Below are 24,584 nucleotides of genomic sequence, written 5' to 3' on the forward strand. Positions count from 1 at the left end.
AATATTTATCGTCAAATTTCAGAGCATGTTACACAATATGATTTTTTTCTTTCTTTTTTGTGTGTGCAACGGTTCATATTAGATAGAAATAATTCGTTATGTACACGACCCTTAATAAATTACATGGCATATCAAACATTGGATGATTATACAGTGTATGTTTTATAAATAAGCTTAATTGCATACAAAATTTTAATTTAGATTACCTTGAGAACAAAAGAAGCAGTCGGGTCAACCTCAAGTATTCATTAAATCAAGCATGCATGAGAAAATGTATTTAATAAGATGACTACGAGATAAAACAACGTTATAGATCTTTTCAAACGCAATCTCATCCTCTATTATTATACAGCTGCATTAAAAACGATTCATGCATTTGCATATTTGATTTCACCCTTTGCAAGCTAATGCAGATCAATGATTATAGGTTAATATAGGCCAAAAGGTGGGTTTGTTCTGTATTTTAATGTTATTATTATTATTATTTTAGCATTTTTTCTATTTTTCTATTTAAATGACCATTGATTATGGTCATTTCATAATTGCAAAAACGTGTCTCAAATATTTATATAATATTCTAATATTTGTCTCCTATTTTTTTGTTTATAAATCCAAAATAAGCACAAAATGTTCTGTTCATACTATTTACTAGTAACACTAAGAAAAATTACATATTGAATTTGTTGTGGTAATCAATGATTATTAATAATTATATATTATATAACAGTTATGTTATCCGCCATCCCACATATTTAATTAAAATCATTTCGATTCAAACATGTGGAAACAAAAATATAAATACATAAAACATATTTCAAATCATAAGATGATTATACAATGTTGTGCATCTTTGTGGCTCCAATATAAGTAGCCTACATTAGAAAGTGTTTCAAACATTACGATGAAAAGCTCGTGGATATATATCGAATTAAACTGATTTACATGAAACCAGTCATCCAACATTCAATACAATGTTCACAAATGACTTCTGATGTTTCCTGTAAATCCTAAATATTTTACACCGCTTATGTATGATCCAGAAGCTCTTTTCTAATTGGTTAAACCGACGTTGTTACGACACTGTTTTCGTTTCCAATAGCCCCAAAAATGAATCTGAAAAATGAACCTCCACATTTTGTCTGCTCTCTGTCCGTTTTTGTTGGACGAACTGTATAAAATCCCCCTTTACTTTCCTCTAGTGTCAGTCAATACATGTGCGTGCGTGTGTGAGGTGTCAATCACAGCGGCGGCTTCTCTTTCATCTCTATAGTCAGTCAGAGATCAGGGGGAGGAGTACAGCACTACACTCTCTCCAGCCCAACATTACTCTCAGTCTCTGCTGAGCTCATTTCTGAAGAGGGACACCTTTTTACCCAACAAACAAAACGGGAATGACACACAGCATCTGAACTCCAGCACTTTTTTTTTGGGAGTCGGGATTTTTTTTTTTAACAGTCACAACCGTCCTGCGTTCATTTGAGCTTTAACTTCTGACGCTCGCTTTAAAAACACCCAAGGAACTGTACTTTAACTTTTTTTTTCTTCTTCAACATTCAGCGCCGCTACATTTTATTTCCCCGTCTGGATTCTTGAGTGTTTCACCGGTCGCGCGCTCTTGCTGCAGTTGACCAAACACTCTCGCGCGTGTTTGGAGTGCGCGCGAGCTGAAAGTATACGGGGGTTTCTGTTGCACGCGTTCGCTTTCCGGGCGTTTGTAGGGTGAGGAGGACTTTCAATCACCCGAGAAATGCCGCAGTTGTCAGGTGGAGGAGGCGGCGGGGACCCGGAGCTCTGCGCCACCGATGAAATGATCCCGTTCAAAGACGAGGGAGACCCGCACAAGGAGCAGATCTTCGCGGAGATCAACCACTCCGAGGAGGAGGGAGACTTAGCGGAGATCAAGTCATCTCTGGTCAACGAGACAGAAATCAGTCCCAACAGTAACAGTCACAGTCACGACGTGAGTAACTCACTCCTCAGACCCACGTGAAGGTCTCCGTCAAACTTCGTGTCCAGCTGTTGGGAAGTTGGGATTTGTTTTCAAAATGAAGTGTCATGTTGATATTTTAGCCTCTGTTCTGTTAGTGTGTGTGTGTGAGTGAGTGTGTGTGGATGGTTTAAATGGTAGAGCTACACGTGTTAAAGTCAACAAACTAATTTTGACCCACAGTCCTTATTTAAGCGAGAGAGTAAAAAAACAAAACACTAAAAGGGCCTCGATAGTCATCATTTTCTTCATTGATCAATGATCACAGAAATGATTCAATGTTTACATTTTTTTATAAGGGTAATCATTCAAATCATCATTAACAATATTCCCTTTTAACCCACAGTCGTTAATTTTCAAAGGCTTTGTTTATTAATATTTTATTTTACTAATCACAAAATAGTCGCTATTCAATATTTATTTGGAATTGTACTAAGATAAAGCCTACTTACTCAGTTTATTCAACAATTTATGTTGAACAGTTATTAAACAATATTGTAAACATAATATTGCAATACCATTACAATGCTAAACGTTGTTGTTATTATTATTGCAATTTTTCTGATTAATATTAATTATCCAGGAAAGTCTGACAGATAATATGGTGCAATATGCACATATTTTAATATTTCTGAAACAGCTCATTATACCTCTGATTGGTTTATTGTGATATTATTTTACATTATTCTGCTATATGCTTTATTTTTTATTAATATACATTTTTAATATGTATTAAAAATCAGCACACCCCATTTATGATGGTGACAAATTAATTTGCCTGTCCTCTTACAAATTACATACTGCAATTTCACACAAGGAGTAAATAATTATCCAAAATGAAACAAAATTAATTTTGTGAGAACGTTCAGTTGAGACCGAATTTTGCTCAGTTTATTTTTTGTGTTTCTCCTCTTTAAATTTTTTTTAAATAAAATACATTTCCATTACTCATGTGAATGAAGTAAAATGACCTGAAGAATAAGCAGATGCTTTGCTTTATTAATGAAATGTATTTCCTCCTGGCATCAACAGCATGCAGGGTTACAGCATGACATGAGAAAGAACAAACTGATGGGCTGAGTGTTAATTGGGAAAGCGGTGCCGATCCTCACTCTGCTGGAAGGCACCCAGAGGGAGCTGAACTCCAAATGGAGTTTATTTCCTGGCACTTCTGATTCATAATGCGGAGTGAACGAGAATAGTAGCGAAGCCTTTCTTTTTCCTTCCTTAAGATACCGACCACATTTGTGGTCAGACTCCACAGCAGAGAGAAAATGACTGAGTTTAATCAATGTATAAAAAAAACCCCAAGTTATCTTTTCCTCATGGATGCCTTCAGCCAAAAATATGATCAAAGCATGCCTTATTTTGTCAGCTTTTTTTCTTCAGATAGCAGGAATCCTGGAAAAACATAAACGCGTTGCACATCAGAATTTAAGCTGTTAATATCTCTCTCCTACATTTTTGAACAGGCAGCTAGACAGTCCCAAATAACACCAGACTCTTACCATGAGAAGCACAGGGACCATCCGGACGATGGTAAGTCCTATGGCTTGGGGTAAAAACATGGCGTATTATTATTAATTATTTTATTCAGTGATGTACTTTTTTTTTAATTCTCAAAGCATGCTTTTATGAAATCATGGCATTTTCATTTTATTATGTTAAAACACTTGCAAAGCAATACACACACACACACACACACACACACACACACACACACACACACACACACACACACACACGTGTGTTTATATATAAATATTCTCTTTTTTTAAATTCAAATGAATACAAGATATTATTTGTAATAAATATGCGGGTAATTATTTTGATTTGTTCATTCGCTTCACTGATCAAGATGGCTTTGTGAATTTCACAGCCCACAGTCTGTTTGTTGTCGACACGTAATGACACGTGCCAGGGAAGTGCCCCATCTTCCTGTGACACGCTGGCCTCCAAACACACCGTCTGAGACTCTATTGTCAAGAGCAGCATGTTGCTGTGATGGCCCGGAGTTCATTTGATCTCTGTTTGCACCCGGGTCTTTTTTTTTTACGCCGAGCAGGGCGCTGGGGTCACAGTGAAGTGACTTGATTGTCTTTTTGCCCTTTGTTCTCTGCTTGCTGTGAATTAGGATGCTAATTTTCAGCTAAACACTTCAGTGGCCTCAAAACGGCTTCCCCGTTTTAGATGCCTTCTTGATTTCCTGTTTAGCTTGGATTTCGTGCATTTGTAAAAAAAAATGTGGCATTTGCTCAGGAAGTTCATTTTTGATTCGTTGTTAATTGGCGCTGAAAGTTTTTATTTAATTTTAGTGACTGGATCACATCAAGTATTAGTTCAAATAAATGTAAATCTTGCCTAGGAATTCTTATTAATTCAGGTTGAATTTTATTCTCTCACAGGAAAGCACCAGGACATGTACAGCAAAGGCCACCCATACCCCAGTTACCCAGGATACATCATGATGACCAATATGAACAATGATTCCTACATGAACAACGGTTCTCTATCGCCTCCCATTCCCAGAACGGTGAGTGTTTTCCCGTGCCGTTCACTCCCAATCCCTCGCCGTCCACCAGTGACATTTTTCATAACTTTATATCTTCCCTCATTGTAGCGTGCAGCTTTGGGTTATGACGTTAGTTGCTGCTTGGCGGCGTGTCTGTGACTAATGCTGTGACCCATATCCATATCTGCTTGTACTGTCTATACTTTTCAGCGTGGCAGATTAGAAAAAAAAAAAAAATATAGCGATATTTGTATGATTGTTTTGAAAGGACGTGCACTCTTATGGATAAATGCATAGAACTTACAGACGTTTACCCTCTCGGTTATTCTATAAAGCAACCGCTGATGGAAGGAGGGGGTTAAAAAAAAAAAAAAAAAAGATGGTGGATACGCTAGCAGCTGTCCACCCTAATCCTGTTTGGTAGTTTTTGTGTGGTTAAGACTCCCTGTTTGGCAGTGTACTGGTGCCTGGAAGAGATGGCCGCTGCAGGCAGTCTGTGAGCCCGATGAGAGAGAGGGCTTTCTCCGCTGAGCTCATCTCATCCATTGTTTGCACAGCTCTGAATTCAGCTCCTTTATCAGTCTGCGGCCGTGCGATTATGGTTCGGTTTTTTGCTCGGTTTCACCGCTGAGGTGACGGACACCAAGCAGAAGATTGACCTGTAATCGATCGAAGCATTTGGGATGAATGGTTATGACTTCGTTAACATCTTTATTGTTTAGTTCTTCTCAAGCAGATACATTGTTACACAACAAGATGTGGTTTAGATGCACGAACACAAAAAATGCCTTTGGGTCAGCAAGGTAGTCACTGGAACATCCTTTGTGGTTTTAAAGCCTTTGCTTGGGAGGTACAAAAAATCCACAAATAATAGCAGATTATTTCCACTCACACTTTTACAATGATTTTGCAGAGTTGTTGCAGAATGTGCGACCATTTGCAACTTACCTGAATTTCTCTTTTTCACTCTGTGTGCAAATAAAACCGCAATCACGCCAGATCCTTTTCCTCGAACTCCTCCGCCTGTTGTCTCTCTCTCTCCTTTGCGGTGGCTCAAATATTCGGACACAGTATCTCCAAGGCCTGGGATCGGTTTTCTGCGAGATCAAAGGCATCTTCTTTTTTTTTTTTACTCCCTCCCCCCCCCTTCATTCCCCTGAAGTTTGGATTGATTTCCATTGGCTATGACATTCCAGTGCCTGAACTCCCTCCCAGTCATGAAACAGACAATATTCCGGTGGTCAGCATTTTTTTGAGTGCGTGTTGTTGCTACCTGGTGAAACGCCAACCGTACAAGTACAATGTTCTCCAGCCCCCCAGCAGTAGTGGATATTGGCATCATGGTGCTTAGTGATCCATGAACGCTTTACATGTTGCTCTAATCTGATAGACGACATCTGGAAATGGCATCCAGGGTTCCTTTGAGATGACTAACTTGGGGTCAGCAGATAATGTTTCCAGGTAAACACTGGGGCTGCATTGTCTCTGGTGCCTGTAGCTTTGAAGTTATAATATTTTAACATTAGTATGAAATGGTGAATTGGGAATTAAGACAACCTAGGCATTTCCTCCTTTTGAAATGATTTCCCTCGCGCCGGGACGTTTCATGTAGTTCCGCTTATCTCGGGCCCCTTTTAATCAGTTGGAGAGAAGAATGGGGTGAATGGGGTCCTGGATTTCATTGAATTGTTTAATCGGTTCTTCATCCCCTTTCTTTCGTTTCTTCATCTTAAATTGGATTATTTAAAGTTCGAGCGCAAAGTTTCGTCTCGCTAAGTGTTTGAGATGTTACATGTTTGACCTGTGACCCATAAGTTAGTTAATGCCTTTATCTAAACGTCCTGAAATTCTTCACAATGTGCTGATCCAAAGGCTTTTTCACGTTTCGAAACTATAACAATAAGGGAAATTAGTGATCTACTCAAAAAGTAAGCAAATATTAGTTAAACGAAAATCTAATTTCCCCATGTATAATAGGTGGCGCTGAATATCAACCAAATTTACGCTTTTTTTCTGTTTTAGCTGCGATTTCAGATTCAAAGCTTTTCTATATTTGGTTGTGAAGTTGCAATCATTTGATCCAAACTATGTCATTGGGCAACATAGTAAATAGCATATTATTTCAAAACCGTGTTTCTGACAAATATTCACGTTTGGTGTGCAAAAATCTCAGAGAAGAACAGATGTGAATTTAGAATATTTTGAACAAAGACCATTAAATGCATGGAAATTAGGTTAAATTATTAAGTAGACATACAGTATGTTTTGATTGCAGTGATGCTTTGAAGGATTCTACCTTACTTTCAACTAGGCTGTTTTGATGGGTAGCTTGCTCTCCATATGTATGAATGGCTACTGTAGTACATTTGCTGGAGCTACTGGTGGAGCAACTTCTGTCCTTGTGCCATATACCTCCCCCATCCTGACTGGCCTCTGGCAGTGGAGCTCGGGAAGAACCGACCCAAGATATACACTCGCACTCGGCCTGCTTTGATGTGGGATGTGACGGATCTCTTGGCGTGGACATGCCGTGGAATCACAAACCCCCCCAAACCCTGGCTTTGCCTAAAGAGATTTCACACAGCTGGATCATCTACTCTCACTCTTTTCCTTTCTGCACCATTCGAAGAAACTACAGTTCCCAGCAGCCCTTGTGTGTGGTTTTTGTAGCATTATTTCTGTTGCACACTTTCATAGTTTTCAGTATTAGCATTGTTATTTACATCATAATCTACACTTTTGAACTTCTAAACTCACCCATATGCCTTCCTGACGCTCTAAGCACGTACTTTAAACGCGTGTCATCTTTTGATGAAGGCAAGCAAAGCAAACCGCACCCACACATGGGTGATAAGGGGCAAACAAGTAGCCATATCATCTGTTGAGCAGGTCTGAACACCAGCGTGGCCTAGACCTCGCAGATTTCAACAACCCACGGCCCTTTGAAGTGCACTGGTACAGACCCAGGGTTTTGAAACAGAGGGCCATTGATACTCTGTTTACATCGGCTGGTTACCACAGTCATATTGAATCCATGTGTCGGATGTACAAAGAAAAACAGGCTGGCAGTGTTATTAGGTTAATTTTCAAAGGTTTGCCTCCATGGGGCATTTTACCAACCCCGAAATATTAATGTCAAGCGACCCACTGAAATTCGTTAATTGCAATGTCTTCATAGTAGGAGACTATAAAAACTTTGAAATTCTGGCCAGAACGCCCAAATGAAATTGCTTTTGTGCGTATTCGAGAAATGCTGTCATATATATACGTGTATATTGTATTACGAAGATGGTTGAATAATTGCTTTTGTTCCTCTTTGTAAGTCGCTTTGGATTAAACCATCTACTAAATGCATGAATGTAAAATTCATTAACAATTTTCGTAATATACAATGCCAAGTTTATATAATTTTATCATTTTTGAGCTGGCGTTGAACAGGCTTGAACACACGAGTGTTATTTCTTGACTTTTTAATGCACATCTATTCTGCAATCTAGCGGTGGCACCTGTTGAGAGGATCCTGAGGGCACGTGTAAATGAAGTGCAATGTTGTGTTTTGTCTTCGCATCACAGTTGTCATCACTTTTCCTGTATGTTATGTCTCCAGGCCCGGCTGTGACCTCCATCACCCTCCAGCGGCCTCTTTAAATCCTGCTTTATTTTGACAATATAGCTGACGCTCTTGTACGAGTTTAGTTGTTTTTCTTTAACATTTTTTTTCTTTTGCAACTCCTTTTCATCGAATGTTTTTTGCTTCATTTTGTGTATTCTCATTCCCAGTGTCATTTGAAGCTCGTTTAGTCTCGAATGACTTAAAATCCCCATGTTTTTCTCATTTTACAATTGTTTGTTTGAGAATCGACATTCGATGCGTGTCAGTAACCCTCTTCGCTAGTTGTATAACTGTTGAAAATTGTGTAGTACTGGTAATTTTGGCACGTAGAAACACCAGAACAGACAAGTCGAGTGTCTCGTCAAACCTTCGTCATCTCAAGAGAAACTCATCAGTGACAGTGATTGAAACCGCATTGTGTTTGCGGACATGCATGCACGCATCTCTGAACTTCACTTGCACTGCTTTTTACTGATTAATAGAGGCTCTGTGCCACTAGGTTCCACTTTTTTTTTTCTTTTTTTTTTTCTGAAGCTCATTATTTTTATTTTTTTGTCAAGCTGTTTGTGTATGTGGGGGCAAAAGAGCTTCACATGCTCCGTGGATCAGACGCCACTGAAATATTCATGCTCCCTGGTGTAGGAGTTTGGTAAAGGGTTTCTCTGAGTTACAGTACAAAAGATGGCTTGCCACCAGGCTTTATTAGCAAGGCTGTTTAATGGATGTGTGGATATAGCCTCTTTTTTTCCCCTTTCTTGCATGCACTCACTCCCTCTCTCTGTGTTACACACCAAAACCCCTCTCTTTCGGCATCTCGCAGTCAGTCAACTCATGTTTGCAGCGGATGAGAGGGGTGGGCTTTGCTATCAGCTCTTTTTGTGTGGTCTCTCGGCTGTAAAAAACACCCTGTTCTTTGAATGTGAAAAGAGCCTGTCTTTAATTTTTGGGGAACTCATAAAAGTTTGTCGCTCCTTTCATATCTGCCCGCGGAATTAAAAACAAATGCTTCCTTTTTTCATCCGCCTTTGAACTGGCCAATTATGGAGTTGTGAAAATAAAAATCACCCTGTCAATCTCTCTTGCTCCCTCTCCTCCTATTTTACTCCTTTCTTTTCCAGCTTTTTCCGTTTTAACGTCGCTCTCTTTGATTTTTCTCTCCTTCGCTCCCTTGTTTTTGTCTTTTTCTGTCTTCCCTTCTCTCTCGTTTGTGTTGAAGGTGTGTGTGTTGGGGAGGGGGGGGGGGGGGGATCAGTGATGTCAAAGTCAAAACCGAGAGCATTAAGAAAACTGGCGAAATGCAATCCAGCTGCAATCCGACATGACGCTGGAAAAAGGGGGCTGTGGAGCAGAGAGCTGCGGCGTATTCCCAGGGCGCACAACTGCTCGCGGCCTTGGCTTTGATCTCTTCAAAGCCTTCTGCCTCCTACTAGATGAAGAGTCTTGGCTTCGTTTCGTGAGCGTTGGAGAGAGAGAGAGAGAGAGAGAGAGAGAGAGAGGAAGGGGAGGGTGAGCGAGGGATGGTGAGGGGAATTAGAGGGGGTTGTTGTGCATGGAAATGGATTGGGTGGTGGGGGGGGAACTGAGATGGGGAACGTAGAAAAAAAGTGACAAAGATACACCGAAGGAAGGCAAGCAGGAAGTTAAAGGTGTCCTCTTGCCCTATTCGGACCAAAATCAATCAGATTGTGGGAGTAATTACATGTAATTCAGCACGAGTCTCAGGGGGTTTTGTTACCTGAGGGACTCTGACCCCAGAAACGGAGCCCAGGCAGGGGAAGGGAGGACCAGCGGAGGGAGGGGGAGAGGAGGTGTTGAAAAGCAGGCTGCCCTGTTGCCGTCCAGCAGAGCAGAAAATGGGAGCACAATGCAGTGATTACCCTTGCAGATGTCCCCATATTTATGCGGGCGATGTTTTGGTGTGGCGTAGGCGGTGGGATTGCTACGGAGCTAACGAGGCTCGGCTATTGTAGTGGAGCGTGTGCCCGGTTCTGCCAACACACCCGCCCCCCCCAACCTCCAGGCTTTCCCACATTAGACTGAAACGGGGAAACTAGCCCGCCCCTGGAGGTGTCCAATTTGTGCAAAATACACTTACTTAAGATGCTGATGGCAACATAAACACATTTTCAGTGACCCAGAGAGCAGGGTGGCCTGTAGACATCTGTTATGGTGATATATAGGCTACACTGGAAAGAAAACGGTGTATAAACAACTTTCACAAACAATTACTAAGAAATAACAAGCAACACATTGAATTACATGTGAGATTTTGTAGTAGAAAAACTGACTTGATGAATTTATTAATGAGCAAATTAAATTTCTGAAATGTATTTTTATACATACGTTTATATTATATCAGTTTATATTAAAACAATAAAATATATCAAATTGCTTATTTTTATGTAAACAAGTTTTGTATAAAAATGGAATAATTTACGAAAATCATTTATATGTGACCCTGGACCACAAAACATGGGTCAGTTTTTTTTAAATTGAGATTTATCTGAATTTGAATAAATAAGCTTTCCATTGATGTATGGTTTGTTAGGATAGGACAATATTTGGCCGAGATACAACTATTTGAAAATCTGGAATCTGAGGGTGCAAAAAAATCTAAACATTGAGAAAATCTCCTTTAAAGTTGTACATTTATGTTGGCGATTGTGCTGCTTTCACTCACAAAAATAAATGTTTTATATATTTACGGTTGGAAATTTACAAAATATCTTCGTTGAACATGATCTTTACTTAATATCCTAATGATTTTTGGCATAAAAGAAAAATCGATAATTTTAACCCATACAATATATTGTTGGCTATTGCCACAAATATACCCGTGCGACATGTGACTGGTTTTGTGATCCAGGGTCACATATATAATGTTTCAGTTAGATTTTTTTTTCCTCAAAGAAATTACTTTTATTCAGCAAGGACGCATTAAATTAATCAAAAGTGACAGTCAAGACATTTATAATGTTACTTAAGATTTCTATTTCAAATAAATGCTGTTCTTTTGAACTCTATTCATCGAAGAATCCTGCAAAAATATTAAGCAGCACATTTTCAACATTGATAACAATCAGAAATGTTTCTTGAGCAGCAAATCATCATATTGGAATGATTTCTGAAGGATCATGTGACACTGAAGATTGGAGTAATGATGCTAAAAAAAATGCACAGGAATAAATGACATTTCAAAATATATTCAAATAAAAAAAAAACATTTGAAATTGTAATATTTTTTTAATTGTAATATTTATGTTTTTGCTGTATTTTTGATCAAATAAATGCAGCCTTGGCAAGCGTAAGAGACTTCTTCCAAAAACATTAAACAATTATACTATTGTATACATACTACTCCATTCTTGTTTTGTTTTCTCCTATGTTTATGTACTGATGTTCATGCCTCGGATCACGGTTTACACAAACCGTAACCATTACCAGTGCCCCCTCATCTCAGCCTATTGTTAATAAGGTTCATCAGACAAATTGACTGCTCTGCTGCTTTGATCTGATCTTTCATCTCTGATTCTGGCCTTCTGCATTACTGTTACTGATCTCAACAGACCTGCATTGTGATGTTTTTTTCCCCCTATCGCTAATTGATTTGAGCCCATGTGGAGTGTTCATTTATTGCTGAAGGGCCCTTCACAAATATATAGAGCTTGTGATTTAAGACTGCATGTTCAAATACACTCTAGAACGGGCATTTCTGTATTTTTTTTAGAACATGCGCTATTATTCACTCCCTATAGTTCTATGATTTGCTCTCAGTCTAACTCACTCTCGTTCTGGTTGCGGATGTGAGGCCTGAGACGAGTAGCACTTTGTTTACTTTCCCCGGTTGTTTGATGCTGGATGATGAAACCTATAAAAATACTCCGCAAGACTGCGTTTGTTCATCTTTCCCTTTGTGCACCTCGTACCAACTTCTTGCAACCACTTCAGCGCTTAATAATGACATCTGTGCCTCTCAAAGGATGTGCATAGGTAAAAATAACATTTAATTTGCATCTTGGTTCGAGACTACACTATACTGATGTTAGGCCTGCAAACTTCTGAAGGAACTTGACTATGTTAGTTTCCTTAAGACCTTAAAACCCTTTTGATTTGAAATGTTTGAAATTAGTTTTGTAGATACAAAACTAGTCTCGTTTACATTCTTTATCTTTATCGAAATTTTTAAATGAGATTCTTGTAATTATAATGCATGTGGCTTTTATGATGATTAATTGAGAGACTACATGGAATTTATTCTGTTAGTTATAAAAGTATTTCTCACACCATTTAAAATGATACAGTGACGGATTTAAAAATAGTGAAACTTTAAAAGAAATGGTGACCAGTTATAGGGCCTAAGATGGACTTTCATATATTTTAAATTGATATCTTGATATTAAACATTAAAATAAAAGAATTACATTTTTTTTTTTTTTTTTTGTCAGTACAGAAGTGTAATTTCATAGTTTCAAACTTTTTGTAGTTTATGTCATTGACTGACTGTGCGTAGAATCATAAAGATGGCTGGAAGCGATCACTGAGTTACCAAGATTTGGAGATGGGCTGAAGTATTGAAGTTTTGAAGCTATATTTCAAATGATCTAGCATGTAAGCATTTTATATGAACGCAAATGCATTAAAATATCTCTTTGATGATGTCCGTTTCAGTCCTGTTGAGAATAAGCCTTAGGGATACATATTGTTGACACAAATAACAGCTGTAAGACATAAGAAAGAAGTTTAAAAAATGTTTTCCACAAATTTCTAGTGGATAAAAAAGTTGCATAATTTAGTTGCATAATAGTCAAGAGTTGCTACTTGCTCTTGCTAGTCGGTTACAGAAAGGTGGTATTTCTTATTCTTGAGAGCATTTCATTAGAGAACAATTTGTCTACGCCCCTGAGTGCAAGATGAGTCATCAGTATTTCCCGTCTGTACAACAGAAGAGAAACACTGTAAATACATATTTACTTGACATTTGCACAAATATGACCTCCAAAGCTAACAGACACGGAATAAATGCCACAAATGTCAAATTCATCCAATATATTCTGATTGGCTGTGACTTGTGTAGTGCTTTGTGGAGTTTTGGGGATTTTGTAGGTTTTGGAACCATAATGGTATAATTCATATTCCAGCAGAATACTCTAGGTAGGTTTGCCTGGCATACAATGATATTTATACCTGGTCTTTAATCAATATTAATGTATCTTAGATGGCATACATCTATGCTACTTATGCATTATAGATTTAGTCTGCAGTTATTGGAGCCATTTTGAAGATAAACTCATTGCAATAGAATTACTGACTGATAGTTTCTCAGCTCGTTCTGTATCTACACGCCCATGACGTGATGTTATTTATGAACTTGTTTTGAGATTGAACATTAATTAAAACCTTGTTGTAGCACATGGCACCTTTATTTACACTTCTGTTTTTCAATCTGTTATTTAATGGACGATGCACAAGAATTTTGCAGACACAGGGTTAGGCTAATTTTATGAGGGTTATTTTTCCCGTTAGACCAGATCTTGGACCTGTTCCCTCTCCTATCCCATTATCTCCTATTTAAATTGCACAAAGTCAAGAAAACAAAGATCTTGTGCACGTTTGCATACTCCGCCGCCGCGTCTCGCCTTGTTTGCACACAGCCGATGTTTTGTTTGCTTTAGTCGGGACAATAGCCACAAAAGTATCGAACCGGGGGAGGTGCCCGTCTTGTGTGTGTGAGCCGACTTTCAAGAGCTTGTTGAAGTGCTCCCTAGTCATGCGTGGGTTGAGAGAAGTCATTTGTTCTCCGGGGATTATAGTGCGAGTGTGTGTGTGCGCTCTCAGACTGAGGGTTTTCACTGGCTGATGCTAAATTGAAAAGCAGTTGTGTTGAGGTTAACTAGCTAATTCCCTCACAATGTGGGGAGGCCACATTTATATGAGAGGTTTGTGCGTAATGCGGTATTGTCCTACCTACAAGCAAAACAGTGCAACAAAGGCTTTGTGTGATAAAAGAGTGAAGATGTAGGGTTGTTACAATTGATCCCTCTGTCTTATTGAGACTTATTCAGTCTTGAATCTGACAGAATAGATTTGGATCTCTTGCGCTCTTTGAGAAATATCACATTTACTTTTTAAATTATCTCTGTGACGGAGAACTGCACAAGTAACGATTTCAAGCAAAATAATATATTTTTTTGTTGTGTAAATGAGTGGAACATTAATAACATGCTAGTTGATGACAGGTGTACTATTATTTTTCTTAGTGATGAGACTTAATTTTCATCTGGTGGATAAAATATCTTATAGACTTACAATAAAGGAGGGACTTCACCTCAGTTATATTTAGTGACCAGAGTGTCATATGATTTCATAAGCCTTATGATTTCTGTGATGCCAAAAACTGCTGTGCTGAGGGTATGATGTCATCAATAAGTGAAAGCATTTCGTGTTACTACGATAATTCAGGTCAAATTGTTATCTAGCTCCTCTACTTATTCGATGGCAAAGACATCGCTTCCATCCCAAAAACCATAGTTTTCATTAGAGATGCACCTATATGAAAATCTTGGCCGATACCGATAATTATTTATATTTGAAAGCTGATAACCGATATATTGGCCCATAAATCTAAATCCAAATTTTTATATAATTTATTACAAAAACAAAAATCTCACCATTAAAATCCATGTCCCAAGCACACAATTATAACATTCTCATTATAATCTTATGTTGCCTATATGACAGACTTGTGCTGCACACGTTGCACTGTATTTTCCTTTTTATTTCAAGCAATTCAAAAGCATCATGGCGAACAGTGCGCATCTGAAGTGTCTCAGCTGAAAGAAATAACCCTTTATTTATCGACTTTAATATATCAGCCAAATTTTCTTATCGGGCCGATAACGATAACATCAAAAATGAAGCCGATGCCGATATGGTTGCTGATATCGTGCATCCCTAATTTTCATGAGCAGCTCCCTACATAACATGATAGATAGTCCAAGTAACTAATATATTACAAATGTGACAAGATTAAGGAGTTAAAGCGATCACTAAAAGGGGAACCAAAAGAAGAAAACATATATTAAGAGTATGTTATCTCACTTTTCAGAAACACTTTGGGAACTGATGCTTAAACCGGGCGGTGGAGGTATTATAATAATAATTATAAGCCTGGAACATCTAAACTTTAAAAAGAAGGGTTACGATTAGGCAAAAGGGAAGGACCTGCGTTAATATCAGAGAAGATTTCCAGCGCTGTAGAGCCCTTAAAGGGATACTTCACCGCTGGAAAGATGAATGTGTATTTAAATTGGGTCATTTATGTAGTAGAAATATTGGTGCCTTCTAGACTGAGAAAAGCCAGAAAATGTATTTTTGGCTCATGTGGATGAAAGACAACAACTCCCAGAATGCACTTGCTTCGCTGCCCTACGAGGACACTCCCAAGTCACGCCTACCGGTTACAGAGGGCAGTATCGGAAGAAATGATACAACTAGGATACTAGTTGACTCGAAACTGAAAAGACGCCATTTTATCGTGAGATCCCCCTATCCCCCTATGGGTGGGTTGAAAACATGCGTAACGAGCTCCTACTACTGGCTGTAGTCTCGAGCCTCGGGCCAAAAAAGCCTCCGATGACACAAAATGACAATTTTTGCGTCATCTGAGTTTTTTTTTCAGACACACAATACAGAAATCTCTCGTCTCAGGGGGACGTGAGGGAGGGAAGCACGGTCATTCGAAAATACTACCGGGTTTCTACTGATACAAAGCTTAATGCCAATCGGTGAAGTATCCCTTTAAGGAGCAGGAAGGCCTTAAGCTTGCTTTATTTCTTCTCGATACGCGAGTAACGTTGGTTTTTCTGCGTTTCACAGAACTAAGATATGCTGTCTCTTGCTTGATCGTAACCCTTCTTTTTAAAGTTATTCCCCTGGCATTTTCCTCTTTTGTATTTTCTCTGCCATCTCTCTCTTTCTATAGTCGTTCTGCTAATGTCGGTCTTGTGCACCGAGCTCTCTCTCCTCCCCCTTACTGCTGATTGGTTACAAGTGTGTTTTGGTGCTCGGTCCGATCCACATTGAAACAGCGTTTTTCAAATCTCTTACTGCACCTTGAACGGCAGAGTATGTATTTTCTGCAGAGCTAGTGGCAGCAAAGGTAATTGGAAAAATATTGGTTTCCAAACATACAGAAGACTGCATTTATCTCAAGAAACAAGCAGTATTTACTGTTTTCTTAATTTCATGTCATTGTATTGCCGTTTCTTAGAAATTTACTTTTACCCAATTGGCAGACACTTCTTACAGTGCATTTCATTATGATTTTACCATTTATAATTTCATGCATTCCCTGGGCATCAAACCTATGACATTGACATTGGGATACAGTGGGTTTATTTGGAGAGTTAAAGGACTTGGAGAGGTGGTGGTATCCTAAATGAGCAATTACACTGCACATTTCATCCCATTGCTGACCACTGGAAACACAAGCTCATGCAAAAAAAAGTTTAACCTTTCGCTGCGCTCAAAAGTTCAATTTTGGCAAACTCATATCACGCGAAGACGTGTGTCCAATAGAAGATCGATATATGATGCAGTGATCTTTTAACTGAAATAACAGAACGCAATATTTAAAGCTTTAAAGGAATGCAGCATCGCAGGAAAGTGTATATTTTTACATTTTGGATTTATAGTAATTGTAATATGTTGAGCTTGTTTTTAAAAAAGACGCCACAGAGCGTGATGTCATAACATGACCGTTGCAGAGCTCAGAGAAAATGTGTGCAATTATTGAATGTTTATGACGTGCGCAGAGCAGAAATCCAAATCTTCTGCTATGTTAATTTGCTTTCAACCGGTGTAGACTTCTGTCTCTTTCCCACCCTCCCCCTGCTCTGCTTCCTCTTTTCTTCTCATCTCAATCCCTAACTCTGGCCGTAAAGCTCAGGCTTTGTTGCTGAGAGTGTGAAACTAGGTCACTACCCGGCATCTGAAGTAGCTCCATTCACTACAGCCCAGCACTTCTGATGTTGCAGGTACAGTCACACGTGCACGCGCTCACACGGTAACACACACACGTGTGGCAGAGGATCACCACTTCACTCAAACATTAACCTGAGCCTGTGAGGGAGCGGATTGTTCCAGCCCTCCATCACAAGCTCCCCCACAGGCCTCATTCTCCCCTCGCTGCAAGTTCCTCCCAAATCCAGAGTGGCAGCCATTTATGTGCCGTATACCTGTGTCTGCACATGCCAGGCAAATCCCATTCCTTCAAACGCCTGCTCAGAAATTACTCAAGAACTTGGTATATCTTCCACCGCTTCCTCCTTTATTTGTGTTGTAGAAGAAACAGTTTTTTTACGTTTTGAGGGAAGCAGCGCTTGCTTGTGCAAAACTCAGTGCCATGATGCTAGGTTGTTTTTGGTGATTGCTGTGCAGTTAGGTGTTCTGAGCTATTATCGTGAGGATCAACTATTACAGCAATTGAGGAGTTGAAATGGGTACATACAATTTTTTTTTTTTTTTGGTAATGATTCTGCTCTTAACCTTGTGGTTGGACCAATTATTTCTGTAGAAAAGACTATTTATCTATTTTGAAAAAAAAATTACATCTATTTTAATGTCTATTTGATATAATTTTATGCATGTACTTATTTAAAAAGTATTATTAAAATAAATATGAATTTAAATCAAATCAAATAAAACATTTAAAATATTAGTTATTAATGTATATTAAAATAGATTAAAACATAAAATACATTTTTAAAATGTATTTGTTTTTTACATTTAAATTGCATGTATTTTTATTTTCTTAATTTTGTTTCTTTAAAGTGTTTTTTTTCTTTTTGTCTCATTCGTTTAGTTGATTTGTGACAATTTATCGTTATGGACCCTTTTCACGGACTGTGATGACGCGTTTTCACAGTTATCAACATTGCAAATCTAGTCATTTTTTTACAAAACTGAATACACATTTATAAGGCTATATATTGTTATTACATTGTCAGTAAATGACAAAAAGCTAATTAACGCTTCTGTGAGGGTGTTTCTAATACAATGACTGAGGGAGTGACAGCAAATTTGACATCTTTCTCTCTTCTGACTACTGTAAATCAATCTCTCAATATTTTTCCCTTCTTTTGGAAAGTCGTGGAAACACTTTTGCAGATTTTAACAACCATTAACAAAAAAAAATCTGATTGCTTGAAAAAATAACAGTCTGCCTCTACTCAAGCCACATGATTTTAGGGATCATTCATGTCTGTTACACGCTAATGGTTTGGGTTGTGATGTTAAAAGCCTTAGAAAGTGCGTCTACTGTTCATTTAGCAGTCCTTTAATTTGTGCTTTGCTACTGAGCTGTTTCATTTTTGTTGTCTGTAAAGCTAGCACTAGCATGTAGCGATTGGCCAGTCTGATTATGTTGGAGTATCGGCCTTCCATAAATAACCGAGTGAGAGTGAGAGCGAGAGCTGGCTCGGTATGAAAGAAAGGAATAAACAAGTATTCATTCACATGCTTTCCACACATACAACAACATTGTGAGGATCACGAATGCGTGTGTTTGGCATGTAGAAGTCGAGCTGGCTTTTAAAGTTTAATGTGTGTTGCTGTTGTCAGAATGCATGCTAATGGCACGTTGTGTGTGTGTGTTTGGCCAGTGGATGCTGCGTTGCCCGCTGACACTGGTCCACTTCAGTGGAATGTTTGACCTTTCGGTGGCGCTTTGAAGTGACCAGGTCCTGCTGTGCATATGAGCCCTGCGTAAGCCTCAAGGTGAACGTGCAGCAGGATGTTGAGGACCCTTATATAACCTCCACGCAATGCAAAACTGTGACGATATTACCTCACAACCAATCAGCAATGTCCATATAATTGTAAACGCAGTCTGTTAATTGTCGTCACAGCCCACACTCAACACTTTCCACTTAATCCTTTGTTGTCAGTTTGTTGCAGCATTATTGTCGCCTTATTGTCTTAATAATTATTGTGTTTTATCCTCAATGAGCTTTAAATTCCTCGTCCGTGGCGTGTGCGTCGCCTCAGGTTGGCGCAGTTCCAGCCTTTGTGTATCAGATTTGTGTTTGTTTTATGGTTCACATCTGTCAGAATGCAGCACTGCATACGCCGGTGATGTGGTTTTCTGGGCCATTAATGGGTGAGATGTTTGATGTTCTGCTCCTCTGCTTGACTATTGCAGATGACAGCTGGTGCACTGCTGTCAAATTTCTGAATGCCATGCTTTGAACTTAAGCTATATAATATATATGAAGAGTTCAGATGCAAAAGCCTCTAAGTGCCATCTGAAAATTTCTTCTAGAATGGTCATTTTTATCAAGCCCGTATATTTAAGTTCAGTAATTTCACTTAAATGGCAATTAATAGGCAATTTTCATTGCCATTTAAGTGAAATTACTGAACTTAAATATACGAGCTTGATAAAAATGATCATTCTAGAAGAAATGTTATATAAAATACAAAAAAAAATTCTTCTGTAAAAACTACCTGATCAAATGTAAAATATATTTATTTGTTTATTTTTATTTTTCAAATTTCTTTAATTTTTTTTTAAATTTTATTATTTTTGGGTGGGTATAACATCCAGGTTCTGACAACAATGTTCAAAATAGACTTGTCCCTGATAATGATTAAAATAAGGTTTGTCTTTCGCTCACTCTCTTTCTTTTAAACCCTTTAGGGCAGGCTTTCCTCCATTCGTTCCCGTCTCCTCTACCTCTCTCACTCTCCATCCATTCGCTTCCTCCTCTTGTTTGTATCGTTACCTTGGGCATGTGGCATGTACCATGAGAGCTCTTCATTAATTGGGTTTGGTTACTTTAAGCCCCAGAGCCAACAGGCCATCCTGCCAATATCACATTCCATTTATAACCCACTGCTCTAGACTGGGCCTCTCTTTATTTTGGGTGTCTCAGCACTGGGGTTGCTCACTTACTGGGGCTTTAAAGGGGCCAATATATCGAATTGAGTGGGCAACGTGTGTGTGTGTGTGTTTATCTTTGTTATTTAAAGGTCATGCATTCCACCAATGGGATGTGAGTATGAACACCTGGGCTAGGGTGTGTGTGTGTGTGTGTGTGTGTGTGTGTGTGTGTGTGGGCGACTACCAGCCAACTGTTTTGGCTGGTAGTACAGGGTGTGTTTCTATTCAGGACTGGGCTGTGTTTTGTCAAATGTTTCAATAGTCACAAACCTAAAGCAAGTACATTTTTCTCACAACAAATTTTTGGTTTTTGCTTGTTTATTCTATTTTCCTGTATAGTGCTAAAGAAATGTGCATGGTTAAATATACGTTACCTTTGTGTATGTCAATTTACTGTTTACAATTTAAGTTAATTTCAATTCCCTCCTCTAACAATTATTGCTATTTTATTACTTTTTTTCTGTACTACACCACTGGATTTATTCATTCATTTATATCATGTTTTTAAAAAAAAATTTTTATGGTTGTAACTTCCATGTTCCAACACCAGCATTCTCTTTTTTTCTTTTCAACAGCAATTTTTTTCTTTTTCTTTATTGCTTAATCTGATTTTGATTTGGGAAAGTTAGGCATCTTACACAGTGCTTTAAAGGAATTTTCAGGGTTAAATTGTGTCAATGTCAATTTATCACAGAAGATAGTTTCAACCCATTCGTCTTACAAACAAACTAAAATACACACACAGTTTCAAAAGTATAGCCACAAGACTTGTACATGCTGACTGCCTGCCTGACATCGCTTACTGACCTTGCCTTATGTGGATTAATTTAAATATATTTTATGTGGTGATCATCATTATTATGCATATTGAACCCAGAACAACCTGAATATATGTATTGTTTGAACTTACCTATGTATGCATTGCATTCACTCTTTAATTTCCTTTTATTCATGTGTGGTCATCTCTCTCGTGGGTGAACAGTATAGAGGGATTTCACCTAGATTTGTAGCTGTTTGGCAATCTGTCGTTACCACTTAAGTTGCCAACTCTCGAATGTTTGCAAAACACCTTGCACTCTTTCACTCAGCCGCTTTATTGTAGCCGCGGGCATGAGGAGTCCTCATTGCATATAAATTACAGTAGAGGGAAGCGATTATTATAACCCTCCCCCCCCCTCCCCTCAACACCACGGAAATGAGATAATTGAGTAGAGGACAAAGGGCTGGTGGTGCGAAGAAAAAGCTTGTTGGTAACATACTGACAATGTTTTGGGCAACATAGGATGATTGGAAAAATGTGCTTCTACCTAAATTTTGGCAAAACTACAAAAACATGTAGTATTTAACTGCAGTTTCCAGCTGAAATGAACACTAGTGGCAGTAAAACATCAACAATTCTTATATTACTACTTACAGAGACCAATTATATGTTAATAAAGACTTATTTTCGCACAGTTAAGAACCATAGTGCATGATTTGTAAACGAATCTATTTAGACATTTGCATCACATAACCAGCTCCATATGGATGGCTTTTCTGATGTATTAAACTCGCTCTGTAACTCGCATGAACTTGAACTTGCAATGCGAAGCAATCGGGTACGAATCCCATGAAACGCCAGTCACGATAAACAAGCTCAAAGTCTTGTAGAAGCAGCGGAAATAGCATGGTTGCTTCAACAAATGTGTTTGATCTCAACGCTGGCTTTTGTCAACACTATTAGTTCGGTTTAGCGTCAGGATTAGTGTAGTTGGTACGTTATTTTCAAACGTGATGGAGCATTAACCTTTTAGTGCAACTCGCCAGACATTTCCTTTCTGAAATGCCACGATACATTCAACAACCAACATAATAAAGCGTTAACCAGATCTGTTTCGGATAAAAGTTGATGTGCTTTTAGGGCTACTCACTGGACATTTCACTCTGAAAGTGTAGCGAAACACGTAAGAAGCAACTTAATGTAATTTTGCAGAAATGTCGCCACAGGCAGTTTTTTTGTTGTTGCAATGAGCCTGGTTAGGTTTTGGGTTAGCAAAGCCATATCTGGATGGTAAACCTGCACCTGCTGTGAAAGACAGAAAATGGGTTATCATCTAGACCTGATCATTTTCATTAGCTTTCAGTGTTTGGTGCTGATTGGTTGAAGTAGAAGTGCTTTTTTGGAGAGGTTGCTGAACTGAACAGTGTCCATTTTGTCTCCCAACTCATTGCACCCAAGTTTACCATTTCCCGCACTCTTGCTTTTTCCTCTGGATTTTCTGCAGGCCCTCAGCCAGCTTGAGTTCTGCACAATGAAATTTCTTTTAAACCACATCTGAGGGGCTCTAGAGGCAGGGTTGGCCAGACCTACTTATAAAATCCTAAATGGACATGCTTCTTTTCAATCGGCACCGCCTCTCTGCAAATATGAATAGAAAAACCTAAGCCTATTATTTTTCTTCATAATAAAAGAGAGAAGGGGGGGGAGGTACGTCCGTGCCATATCCTGTCGCCCTGGCCTGTGAAAAATCTGGCCCCTGAGAGATCCTTAGGGATAAATCGCCATGGCACCATCCGACCCGGGTTCCTGTGGGCATTCGGGGTGTCCGGCCACTTCCTGGTCGGGTTGGGCGAAAGTGTTTTTAGTTTAATACGCAATTGAGCCGGGTTGGGAACTGGGTGGCGCAGCCTGTGATCTCAAACCACCTGGAAGGATTTGAATGGCCTTGAGTGGCGGTGAATCACTCTGCGTGACTTTTATTTAAGACCTCAGAAAGCCAAAATAACCAAACCCTGCCTTTTGTATATTAAAGGCAACCACATTTTTGGAAAGCTGAATGTATTTTAAATATGACATTTTATTTCTCTCTTTTTGTTTTTTTGGGGGAAGAGTGAGCATTTTTCAAGGTTGTGCCTCGGGGGCCCCTACGAATTGGCACTGCAGTCTTGAGGTTCCCTGCTGGAATTTTAGCTTCATGCAATGCTCCGAGATGGCAGTTTATTAAGAAGTTGAGAGAAATGGGCTCTGACAGCTGCGACTGAGAGGACATAAAAGAGGCCCCGATCGAATAAGGTGGAACGCAAAGTGCCAGCTCCCACTTTTCATGGCTTCCGTGAGCCGAGGACCCCGTATTGACACACTGGAGAGTTGTGGTGTCTTTTGTATGATGCTTGCGTTGGACTCCTTTCTTCAACTCGAACTGTTTTAAGTTCTTCCTCCGCTCCTTGGTATCTCCTTTTCTCCTTTACTCGGAGACAGAGACTAGGGGCTTAAATGAAAAATATGCCTGCCTCTTATCTCTCTCCCAGAGGAAAAGCCAATAAGAGCTGAGAGGCGTAAAATGAAGAGGGGGTAAGGATGCTATCGTGCAGTCTTCCAGTGAAGGCCTTTCACAGTAGCTACTGCCCCCCAGTCACATATTAGTAATGAGGGTGAGTCAGGGAGCAAAAGAGCCTTTTTAAAACTACTAGTCCAGATTAGCCGTGACCTCTGACCATCAGTTGAACCTGTATTTAAACCACATAATGGAGTGAATTATTAACAGGCTATTTTTTGTTTTTTATTTTATTATTTTGTAAAAAGAGCAAAGCCGATGTTTTACTATTGTTTTCAATTTATTAATAATGTTATATTTTTATGTTATTACTTTTATCTGTACAGCACCAGTGTATATAATTAGTTTGCTTGTTTCATTTAAATCATGTGAATTCACTTATTTAGATTATATCAGCCATCATATTGATTAAACAAGTCTTACAAAAAATCATCATCTGATTGAATCTGACCCATCATAAACCTTGTCAGCCTGCCTCATGAATATTAATTGGGCACATAACGTTTGCCCAGTACCAATTTCAAGTTTGTTCGATTGACTGCAGATGTGAAAGGTTGGCAGAGGCTTGTTCTTGGTCTCAAAACGACATTCCAGCTGGCTACAATTTGTTTCCTTTGTACTGAAGTAAAGCAAAGTTTATATACGTTTAAGTTATTATTACCCCAAAAGTGGGGTCGAAATAACCTTCTAAAAGTGGATAAATATAATATTTGCTACACCAAATAGGACATGCTCCTTGTTCAACATCCTTGTTGGTCTTGGAACAACATTCCCAGCATATTTTAGGGATACACTTAGAGCTTAGGGCTTCAATAACATGATCAACCTAACATTTTCCTTTGGTTTTACAAGGGTTTGGGTTAGGGATAGGGCTAGGACTACATTTGTTTTTCCAGGACCAACAAAGGATCCAAGTGCATGTCCTACATCTGCCATTTTTCAAAGGCATTGAGTAATAAAGAAAGACTCCCAAAAAATGCCTTGGAAAATGTAGGCATTTCGGACGTGTTTGGAACTCCTAGTGTTGGCTATCAAAGCTGGGATCTTTCCAGAGAATACCATTCATCTCATCGTCCTCCCTCTCAGACGCTCCAGTGTCTGAGAGACTCCGAAAAAACGCCCCCATCCAAACGCACACGGACACGCTCTTCCCTCCCCATGGTTTTACAGCAGTACGTCTGCCGAGGAAATGGCACCCTACACCTGCCTCTCTGGCC

The 24,584-nt window shown here is 39.0% G+C and overlaps 1 protein-coding gene across 1 annotated transcript in view; it reads left to right on the top strand.

Moving 5' to 3' along the window:
• The first annotated feature begins 1,288 nt into the window (after positions 1–1,288).
• Positions 1,289–24,584, top strand: part of lef1 (lymphoid enhancer-binding factor 1) — a 42,687-nt gene continuing 19,391 nt past the window's right edge. Inside the window, 3 exon segments of the mRNA XM_082164317.1 lie at positions 1,289–1,960; positions 3,460–3,526; positions 4,393–4,520. Coding sequence (XP_082020443.1) covers positions 1,748–1,960; positions 3,460–3,526; positions 4,393–4,520 — 408 coding nt within the window. The 5' untranslated portion in view covers positions 1,289–1,747.

This window comes from Leuciscus leuciscus, assembly GCF_965113295.1.
Source record: "Leuciscus leuciscus genome assembly, chromosome: 3".
NCBI classification, from domain to species: domain Eukaryota; kingdom Metazoa; phylum Chordata; class Actinopteri; order Cypriniformes; family Leuciscidae; genus Leuciscus; species Leuciscus leuciscus.